Here is a 10,705-nt window from a genome sequence, read left to right on the forward strand (position 1 = left end):
GAGGCGGACAGGCGGCCGGCCAGACGGCGGCGGTCAGAGGGCAGCGGGCGGGAGCCCTCCTCCTCCTCCCCCACCTCCTCCTCCGCGCCCGGGCCGCCAACCTCGAGAAACGGCAGGCGGAGGAAGGGGAGCAGCCCCGAGGCGCCGCGTGCGAGCAGTGAGGGAGGCGGCCCGCCGACGGAGGAGCGGCCGAAGAGGCTGCGCCACAGGCCGAGCGGGCCGTCCCCGGCCGACTCGTCCGCGGCGGGCGCGGAGTACGCGTCCGCGTCGCGCGCCTCGAGCGCCGCCGTCCCGAAGATTGGAGCCGTGCCGGCGACGATGGAGGCGAGCACGGGCGGAGGGCGGGGCGCCGCGGCCGCGGCGGCGGCGGGCGAGTGCAGCTCAATCACGAGGAGGCTGCCGGGCAGCGGCGGCGTCACGAGCGTGCCGGCGCGGGCGCCGCCCTCCACGGCACTCCGCCCGGTCCGGCGCAACGACTCGGCCGTCCACGCTCCCTGCGCGCCGACGCCGCGCTCGCCGTGCACAAAGAGCCGCTCGCCGGGCCGGAGCGCGAGCGCCTCCAGGCGCGCCGAGAGCCACGCACAGCCCGGCGGCCCGCGCACCGCAAGTCGGTGCACGGTCGAGCCGTCAGAGAGCGAGGCGGTCTCGTTGAGCGCGGCGCCAAGGTGGACGACGTGGTTGAGAGGCAGGCTGTCGTCTGCGGCGGCGGCGGCGGGTGGCGGCGGAGGAGGCGCTGGCGGGAGCTGTAGGGTCGGCGGGGGCGGGAGGCCGTGGCGGAGGGACGGGGCGAGACCGCGCGCCGCCTTCATGCGTGGCGGTGAAGCAGCGCGGTCCGGCAAGTCGCGGAGCGATGTTTCGCTCCTTTGGGTGTGCGAAAAGAATTTTATCGGGTTTCGCGAGTGCGGTTGATACAAGAAGGACGGAGTTGCGCCGAGAGGCGAAAGAAGCCGCGAGAACAAGGGACCGGCAGGCGGCGGCGTCGCAGGACGAGGCAGAAGAGAACGACGCGACAGAGGGGGAAGTGACAAGGGAGAGAACGACGAGAGTGGGACAGCCGCGAGGTGGCATGAAGGTTGCAGCGAGAAGCGGCGAGAGACTGCGAAAAGAGATACGAGGAGGCAGACCCCCCAGGGTGGGCGACGGCTAGCGCATCACACCCTCCTCTCCTTAAAATCCCTGTGTGGTGGCGGCGTGCCGTTCTCCCATCCCTCCCTTGGGTTGTGTGTTTTCTTTCTTTCTTTCTTGATACAAGAACCGTTCTCCCATCCCTCCCTTGGGTTGTCTGTTTTCTTTCTTTCTTTCTTTTGATACAAGAACGGGAGGCGCCGGACTCAAAAGACACCGCCACATCCCTGAGACGAGTCCTCCTTAAAGGCAATGGGGTCTAGATTCGGAGCGCTCGCCGAAGAGGAGTACGACAAAATAGCGCCCGTGATTGCCTGCACGCTGCCCGCACTCACGGACTCCATACCCGAAAGAAAGAGGAGGGAGCTCGCGGGAGAGGTGACGAGTGAACTACAGGCAGTGGGGAAGGCAGCCTCGATTGCCATACAGACATGGGTGCGAAACAACGACACGACCAAGGCACGGGCAGAGGAACGAGAGAAGAATATAGGGTGGATAAAGCGCCTGTTCACGCATGGAGGGTGAGCCACGCCGAACGTACTGAACGTAGAGCCGAGCGGGAGGAAGAGGGGGAAGACGACTCCGAGGAGGACGAACCAGTGGAAATCCCGTTGTCAGCCGTCACGATGCACCCGAAGGGGACCACAGCGCCGGCCTCATCAGTGAGGGCACAAGTGTTCGAAGAGAGAGTCGACCTGAGCAACAACATGACCTGGAGGCAAATGATCGGAGTGGGAGTCAGAAATGTGGTCCTTGCGCGAGGGGAGCTCGATAGACTCGAGGGGCCAGGATATGCAGCGAGGAGATTGAGTGCGGCATCAATTGCAGCGAGAATCGGCGAGAGACTGCGAAGAGAGATAGGAAGAGGCGGACGCCCAAGGGGGTGGGCGACGGCTAGCGTACCACACCCCTCCTCCCCTCCTCCTTGCTTAAAATCCCTGTGTGGGGGGGCGGCGTGCCGTCCAGCGTCCTCCCATCCCTCCCTTGGGTTGTCCGTTTTCTTTCTTTCTTTTCGGTTGATAACTGCACTCCAAGTGCTCCAAGTTACTAGCTCACACATCGGCACACCGCAAAAAAGACGGGAGAGGTGCCAGGAGACCGTGGACCATGCATAAATCTCTTGGGTCCCGGATTCGCATCTCGCCACTCTCGGATACGTTCCACGTTCGCAGGTGGCGAACAGGCACGTGGGCGACGCGGCTACACAGAGCCTTGCACCCTTTCTCCCTTCTCATCACTGCCCCGGCGCCCACACCTCGATCTTCTTGGGCAGCCGCTGGATCTTGTCGTCGCCGTGGCCCAACTGGCCAGAGGCTCCAAGGCCCCAGCTCCAGACGCTGCCGTCGGCGGTGATGGCGAGGCTGTGCAGACCTCCAGCCGACACAGCGACGACGCGCTGCCCCGCCAAGGCTTCGATCTTCTTCGGCAGCAGCTGGTTCTGCTCGTCGCCGTGGCCCAACTGGCCGTAGCCTCCAACGCTCCAGGTCCAGACAGTGCCGTCGGCGGCGAGGGCGAGGCTGTGCGCGTGTCCAGCCGACACAGCGATCACGCGCCGCCCCACCAAGGCCTCGATCTTCTTCGGCAGTAGCTGTTGCTGCTGGTTGCTGTGGCCCAACTGGCCTTCGCGTCCACGCCCCCAGCTCCAGACGGCGCCGTTGGCGGTGAGGGCGAGGCTGTGGTTGGCTCCAGTCGACACAGCGACAACGCGCTGCCCCGCCAAAGCTTCGATCTTCTTGGGCAGCAGCTGGTCCTGCTCGTCGCCGTGGCCCAGCTGGCCTTGGCCTCCACAGCCCCAGCTCCAGACAGCGCCGTCGGCGGTGATGGCGAGGTTGTGGAATGACTCAGCCGACACAGCGACGACGCGCTGGCCAGCAAAGGCCTCGATCTTCGTGGGCAGCAGCTGTTGCTGCTCGTCGCCGTGGCCCAGCTTGCCATGGCTCCCAAAGCCCTAGCTCCAGACGGCACCGTCGGCGGTGAGGGCGAGGCTGTGACTTTCTCCCGAGACAGCGACGACGTGCTGGCCAGCAAAGGTCTCGATCTTCTTCGGCAGGAGCTGGCGCTGCTCGTCGCCGTGGCCCAGCTCGCCAAAGACTCCACTGCCCCAGCTCCAGACAGCGCCGCCGGCGGTGAGGGCCAAGCTGTGCGCGTCTCCGGCCGACACACTCACGGCGCGCTCGCCGCCCAGCGTGGACGTGAGGCGGGTGGGCGGGTTGGGCCGCAGCACGCCCACGCCGTGGCCAAGGAGGCCTGGAAGTACTTCCTCGTCCTCGTCCTCGTCGTCCTCCGCGCCTTCCAAAGCCGAGCCGCACGACGAGAGCCGCCCCTCGCCGTCGATGAAGACGCTGTGCCGGTCACCTGCCGTCGCCCTCGCCGGCGGGTTGGACTCGCACAGCAACGCCGAATAGCACAGCCACCGCACGGCGCAGCCCTCGCCCTCTGGCTGCGCCGGCAGCTCGAAGCCGCGCTCTTGCGCCCACAAGCGGATGGCCTCCACCGCAAGCGAGGCGTGAAAGAGCAGCGAGACGGCCGCGACGCGAGCGATATCGGCGGGGTCGCAGCGAGAGAGGGCGCGCACGAGGAGCTCCGTGGGGAGGTCGAGGAGGCGGGTGGGCGGCGGCGTGTCTGGCGAGGGATCGGCTGCGGTGTCGGCGGCGGCGCTGTGGCGAGGCGGCGGGAGCGGCGCGGACCGCGGTGTCTGACATCGTAAAAAGAAAATTTCCGGACGTGCGGTACTAACTGCACTCCAACTTCACCTTTCTACCTACCTACCTACTCCAAGTGCTCCAAGTGCTCTTCTACCGACCAAGTGCTCCAAGTTACCTCCCCGGCCCTGGATGTGAGGCTACCGACTGCACTCCAAGTGCTCCAAGTGCTCCAGAAGGCGCGAGTCCAGCCTCGCATTCACACACGCAGAGACAAGGTGCAGAAAAGAAGCTGCAGGAACGCTGGAGCCCCTCTCCCGCCCCCGGAGGGACGGAGCGCGCCCCGGGCGGCGGGCGGCACGGGTCTCTTAAAGTTTCACGGTCAGAGCCCGACGTGCAGGAACATGTCGAGCTCGATGCCGATCGGACTGCCGACCGCCCCCTCCCAGTGCGCCCGGTGCGTGTCGATGGCGCCTGCGCGCATGCGAGGCGGACGAGAGGGGCGCGCAGTGGGCGGGTAACGGGCGCGGGCAGGTCGCGAGGGCAGGTCGGTGGGCGTGGGCGGCGAATGGGATCGCACCTCGAAAGTCGGCCGCCTCCACATTGGCCGAACGGAAGGACGCATCGGTAAGGACGGCGCCGCGGAAGTCGGCGGACCGGAAGTCGCCGTGCGACAGGTCCGCGTGCGCGAGCTTGGCGCGCTGCAAGTCCGCGCCCGCCCACAGCCCGCGGCGCAGCGTCGCCACGAGCAGGGAGGCGTCGGAGAGGTCCGCGGCCTCGAAGCTCGCGCCTTCGCCCGCCGCCATCGTCAGGTCGGCCCCGCGCAGGCTGGCGCGCGAGAAGTTGGCGTGCGAGAGGCTCGAGCTCACCATGACGGCGCCTTCTAGCCGCGCGCCCCTGGCAGACGCGCCCGCCATCACTGCGCTGCGCATGCTCGCCCCGCGCAGATCGGCGCCGTCCAGGAGCGCGCCGCGCATGTCCACGCCGTCAAAGGACGCACCCCGGAGCGACTGCCGCCGCAGCTCCGCGAGACGCAGGTGCGAGCACGGCCCAAAGTCGGCGGCGGGCGCCTGCAGGAGCTGCGCCTCGAGGCAGCGGTTGGGAGGCGGACTCGGCGGACGCGACGGCGGCGGTGGAAGCGGCGGCGGGGACGGCGTCGGCGGCGACGGCGACGGCGGCGGAGGTGGCGGCGGCGGCGGCGGCGACGGCGACGGTGACAGAGGTGGCGGCGGCGGCGGCGGCGACGGCGACGGCGGCGGAGGTGGCGAAGGTGGCGGCGACGGCGGCGGCGGCGGCGACGGTGGCGGCGGCGGCGACGGTGGTCGCGACGGCGGCGGCGTCGGCGGCGGCAGTGACGGCGGCGACGGCGGCGGCGTCGGAAGGGGAGGCGCGGGCCGGCGAATCATCTCCGAGTTGAGGTTTTTGAGGGTCGCCGTGACCGCGCCGCCGTATCTGGGGGGTTTGAGGCGGCAGGCGTGCTCACCCATCGGGAGGACGTGCCGTATGGGCTCCTTGTGGAGTTCGCAGCGTTCGTAAGGGAAATGGTAATCGATCGCGATGCATTCCGGACTGGCGAAGCACATGGCCTGGCACTCGGCTTCGCTCACGCGCCAGTACTCGTCCAACGATCCCGTCGCGGCATTCACTGTCCTGCAGGCACCGCGCTTACCGCCCGCGAGAGGCCAGAAGGTGGCCATCACCTGTGTCGTGGGTCAGGGTTTTTTTTTGTTATGCCTAATGACAGCATGATCTCAGGGAACACGGCGCACGCATGGCATATCGCTCTCTTCACAGACACCAGTCGAGATACCTCGCACTCCATCCATGTGCGAGGAACGCAGAGCGAAATGAAAGCAGTCCGGCTCACAAGTCCAGCTCACTCACTCACTCACGCACGAGCCCCGAGCTGAGGACCCTCCACACACTGACTGAGCACCACTTTCGCCCCCTCGCCCCTAACTAACTCTGAAGCGGTGAGTGAGTGAGTGAGTGAGTGTGTGTGTGAGTGCGTGTGTGTGTGAGTGAGTGAGTGTGTGTGTGTGTGTGTGTGTGTGTGTGTGTGTGTGTGTGTGTGTGTGTGTGTGTGTGTGTGTGTGTGTGTGTGTGTGTGTGTGTGTGTGTGTGTGTGTGTGTGTGTGTGTGTGTGTGTGTGAGAGGGTGTGTGTGTGTGTGTGTGTGTGTGTGTGTGTGTGTGTGTGTGTGAGTGTGTGTGTGTGTGTGTGTGTGTGTGTGTGTGTGTGTGTGTGTGTGTGTGTGTGTGTGTGTGTGTGTGTGTGTGTGGTTGGCCTGTATATACTTTTCCGGCAAACAAAAAGGAAAACAGAGGGGCCCCAGCACTTTGCGTTTCCGGAAATTTTCAGGGAAAACGCAGAGGGTGTTTGGTGCTCCATTCTGGAAACTCGCGAGTTTCCCTGAGTCTGAGAGCTGGTCTGGGGCAAAATCTGAGGCAAAATTGAGGAAATCGGCACGATACCAAGGCGGTCGCAGGGTATTTTCCAGGTATACCCGGGGTTTTCCAGGTATACCCGCAAAATACCCGGTATTTTGCCGATTTGGCTGATTTTGGGCCCAAACCAGCCTCAGACTCGGCTCAGAGCCCGGAAAATTTGATGGTTTCCCCGGGAAAATAGAGAGGAAAAGAGAGGGTGCTGTAGAGAAAAAGGGAAAGGAAAGAGACGGGGTGCGAGAGGAAAAGTATATATATACAGCCTATGTGTGTGTGTGTGTGTGTGTGTGTGTGTTTGAAAGCGGGTGGCGCTGTGGGAAAGTTCTTGCAAAAAGGGAGAAAAATGGCTGTGCGGGATGTCTGTGGGCCCGAGAGCAGCGATGTGCCATGTGTGAGTCCGCCTTGCGTTTCTTTCAAAACAGAAAAAGCTCTATCGGACGGACGCACCGCACCGCACAACTGTGCCCGACTGCGTGCATGCAGACGCCTCCCGCAGACGAGTGGGAGCGCGCCGCGCCGCACCTTCCCTGCAGGCTGCTCAAAGGCCTCCTCTACGTCGAGCTGCAGTACCACGTCCTCCTTCTCTGCGGATTCGCCTTCTACGATGCGGACGCCTACGGCTTGCTCCTTGGTGGCTGGGTAATCATGTGCTATCCCATCTTTGCGCTCTTGAGCATCGTGGGTGCCTCGCTGGTGCTGTGCTGCCCGATTGGACGCCCACTGTCGACGCTGAGATGCTCGCTCTGCCTGATCACGACGGCAGGCATCCTGAGTCTCGTGACGTTCCCAATCTTTTTGTACTTCACCTTTGCCATGCACGTTGGTGCGCTCTTCGGAGGGGGCTGTGCAGATGACGACCCCGATTGCTACTCAAGCGGCCTTAGTATTGCCAGCCAGCCGGAGGATGAAATCGCGGAGGAGCTTCGAGCGTGTTTTTTTTGGTGGATCTATTGCGGGCTGACGGCCCTCACCGGCGCCGCACGAGTCGTGATTGCCTGCTGCGCGAACTCGAGCGCGGGCGCTGTGGCGCTCGCACTGGCAGGCACGGACGGCAGCGTTCAGGTGCCGTCCGACGGCTCTAGTGCTCACCGGACCGTATGGTCTACGACGGCCGTGCTGTTGCCATTAGGTGGCTCCCTAAACACCTGTCGGCGCCGCTCGTCGAAGCGGAAACGGGGCCCCGGCTCCGTAACTCTCCGTTAGCACCGATTTCCCGATTTATCCCGGCGGTGTAACAGAGGGAAGATTTGGAGAGATCTCGAGGAGTACATCAGTAACCAGCCTCCGGCGGGGCCCCCCGCTACCATCCAAACCCGAGTACAAAGCGCCTCTCCGAGAGCGCTGCGCAGACGGTCTACTTACTAATCATAGAGGCTCAAGTGCGACAAGTCCACACACATAACATGCGACACGGGTGCCTGCCATACACAAAGCATTACTCTCACGACACACGGGCACCGGAGCGGCGGCAGCGGCGGCAGCAGCACACGCGGGCGGACGGATTCGGACGGGGCGGAGCAGCGACCGCCTGGGCGGCCGCTGCTCTGTCTGCCGAGCGCGGTCAGGTGCAGGGAAGCGTGGCGGCGCGGGGAAGCGCCGCGGCGGCGGCGGCGGCGGCGGCGGCAGCGGCACGCGCGGGCGGACGGACTCGGACGGGGCGGAGCAGCGACCGCCTGGGCGGCCGCTGCTCTGTCTGCCAGAGCGCGCCGTCTGCGCAGCGCGGTCAGGTGCAGGGAAGCGTGGCGGCGCGGGGAAGCGCGGCGGCGGTGGCGAGCAGGCGAGCGGCCCGCGCGCGGCGAGGCGGACAGGTGATCGGCAGGCGGGTGATGGGCCGGAGAGTGACCGCGCCCAGCGATCGGAGACGAGCCGATCGTCGCTCGGCCGCAGCTGACCTCGAAGGCGTGCGGAGCGCGACTGTCGGTGTCGGGGGGCGGCCGTCATGTGGCGAGGAGGGAGGACGACAAGTGCGCGTCGTACGGGTCGCTCTTCATCGGCCAGTCGAGCGGCACTCAAGTCGAGACCGAGCATGGGCGACGAAAAGCCGGTGGGGCCGGTGGGAGGTATTGGTTTCGCGCTTTCAAAAGCGGCTTCGCGCGCAGCGCAACTTTGGGTTTGCCACGAAAAGCGCTTCCAGTGGAAATGGGGGCTACTGGGGCGGCCAATTCACACCTCGCGGGACTACTTATGTTTTCGTAAACGTAGTTGTGGCCCCCCGCTACGTCGCACGAGTGCAACCGGGTAGCGGGGGGCTACAAGATAGACCCTCCAACTCAGAAACCTCCAGAAACGATAGCAGGACGAGAACGAGCTATAGTTAGAGGTAATGACCTTAGAAACTAAGCCTTAGTACAAGTCCTCTGTAATCGAGTTTTAGAGGGGTTCGCGAGAGAGGTCCAGACATTCACGGCCACGGTCATTAGATAATTCGCCCGTCACCCTCTCGAGTCGATTGGTTCAGCACTCGCCGCTCTATATCTGCCGGCGCAGCATGTGGTTCGGGAAGAGGCTGGTATTCTGCAGCTCCGCACCTGTCAGCGGGCTCGTTGACATGCTCGCGAGCCAGCGCTCAACAGCCATCCGTCACAGCTCCATGATCGCGCCGGCCGGACGGACACCACCGAGACGGCCGTTCCGGGCATTTGAACGCGACCTTCGGGGTGGGCGACATGGGCTCTATGGCTCAGACTGGACTCCCCTCGGTCCATTTTGATGCAGGGCTGGTCTGTTCGCCACAGCCGGCGTTCACACCTCGATCGGGAATCGCGCTAGTTACGCCCGTCCCCTCAGCGAGGTTCTGTCGCGGGCCGCGGAGCGCGGGCTCTGCCAAAGAGACGCGGCGCCCCATCCGCCCATGGCGGCCCTCGAGGACTAGTAGCCTCTGGGCCCAGCGATGCACACCGGCGGGAACGGCGCACGGGCCTCGAGCCGCACTTTGAGCCGCCCTCGATTCAGCGCGGAATTTAGCGCGGGTGAGGCTTTCTGGACGGAGACATGGAAGTCCACCCTGGAAGTCCCACGGGGAGGAGCCGTGCGGCGTGAGGAAACACAGGACGTCTCAAAGCTGCCCGAGCGGCGGTGTAAACACTGCCTACTCCTGCTTCCGCCGCTGGCTGCAGCCACCGTCTGCTTTGCAGTGATCCTCGCCTTGGTCATGTACTACGGTGCCGTGTTGCCGCTGCAGAATCGCGGGATACGAGTGGAGATGTGCGGCGTGAGTGTGTGCGAAAAGGCGCCTGGCGTCCCTCCGACCGAGCAGGACTTTGTGGAGTGCGCCGCGCGGCATGAGGCTGCGGCGCGAGTCAACGGAACCGTGGAGGTGAATGTCACTATCCTCGCCTTCAATCCGGCCTTCATCGGTGCCGTCGTCAGCAGGATGCGAGCCGTGGTGATGCCGCCGCCGCTCCTAGCCGCATTTGGCCCGCCGCCGCCGCTGCACCTCAAAGAGCAAGCGCTCATGCGCGGCGCAATAGCCGGCTGCGCCGTGGAGGGGAGCGTCGAGCTTCCTCCGCAGGGCTGGGCCGCCTTTACGTTCCTGTGTTCGCTCTCCACCGGAATCGGTCTCCAGGACCGCATCTCGGCATACGTCTCGGGCAATGATACGAGCTGGGGCATCCGCGTCTGGGCGGACGTGGCACCGGCCGCCGCGCGCCTCCTTCGCGTGCCGGTGTCGACGGAGCCGTATGGCAACTGGCTGGAGGTCCTCCGCTTTCCAGGCGCCGCGCTCTCCGTCCCCATAGAGAAGGCATGGCATTCTGCCCAGAACGGTTTGGCGCACTGCGACATCTTAGACCTGATGACAATGGAGTTCCCCTATCTGTACCACTGCAGCGACAGAGGGATGGATGAGCGGGCCATCGACGTCGGGCACGTCGAGACGGAGGCAGAGCACAAGTCGTGGGGCTGCCGCGGCTACTCGGACCTCATTTGCCCGAATCCGAGGCCAAACAGCCGCCCGACGCTTGACCGAAGCGGCCAGCCGTGCCCTTCGATGCTCGACCTGACAGCCTTTGAGGCGAAGAACTTTGCCTACGATAGGCTCGGCCGCGCTGCAAAGGAGGCTGCTGAGTTTACTAAATGCCTGATGAGCCCGGTCGACGCGCTCACCGGCGCGTGCGGAGGCATCGCCGAGAACTGGAGGATGATGCCACTCACCTTTACCATCCGCAACCCCACACACCTTGCGATTACCGTTGAGGCCGACACACGCGCCTACGTCAAGTCCGCGTTCTCGGTCGGGTGCGTACCCGGCCAGGCGACGTCCACACACACCGCAGAGGTGTTGCAGGATGTGGCAGGACGGCTGGAAGATAACCAGGCCTTAGCCACTTGGGCGTGCGAGGAGCAGTGGGACATGGAGGCGGGGGCGTTTGTATCGAGGAACGAGGCCTTGATCACCGGCCTCCCAGCAGAGCGCTTGACCGTGCCTGCGCGAGCCGAGGCTCCGCCCGGGACCGAGAAGAGAGAGGGCCGCGTCAGAGCGAGGCTGACCCAA

At 65.0% G+C, this 10,705-nt stretch overlaps 1 protein-coding gene across 1 annotated transcript; it reads right to left on the reverse strand.

Annotated features, from left to right (window-relative positions):
- Positions 1-4,149: 4,149 nt before the first annotated feature.
- On the reverse strand, positions 4,150-5,185 carry EMIHUDRAFT_423239 (hypothetical protein; the record flags this gene model as incomplete). The annotated part of the gene is made up of 2 exons (XM_005789595.1): positions 4,348-5,185; positions 4,150-4,241 (listed from the first exon to the last, which is right to left on the reverse strand). Exons 1-2 carry the CDS (start codon positions 5,171-5,173, stop codon positions 4,150-4,152), a joined length of 918 nt encoding a protein of 305 aa, XP_005789652.1. The 5' UTR covers positions 5,174-5,185.
- Between the last annotated feature and the right edge of the window lie 5,520 nt (positions 5,186-10,705).

This window comes from Emiliania huxleyi (assembly GCF_000372725.1).
Source record: "Emiliania huxleyi CCMP1516 chromosome Unknown EMIHUscaffold_126, whole genome shotgun sequence".
In the NCBI taxonomy this organism is placed as follows: domain Eukaryota; phylum Haptophyta; order Isochrysidales; family Noelaerhabdaceae; genus Emiliania; species Emiliania huxleyi.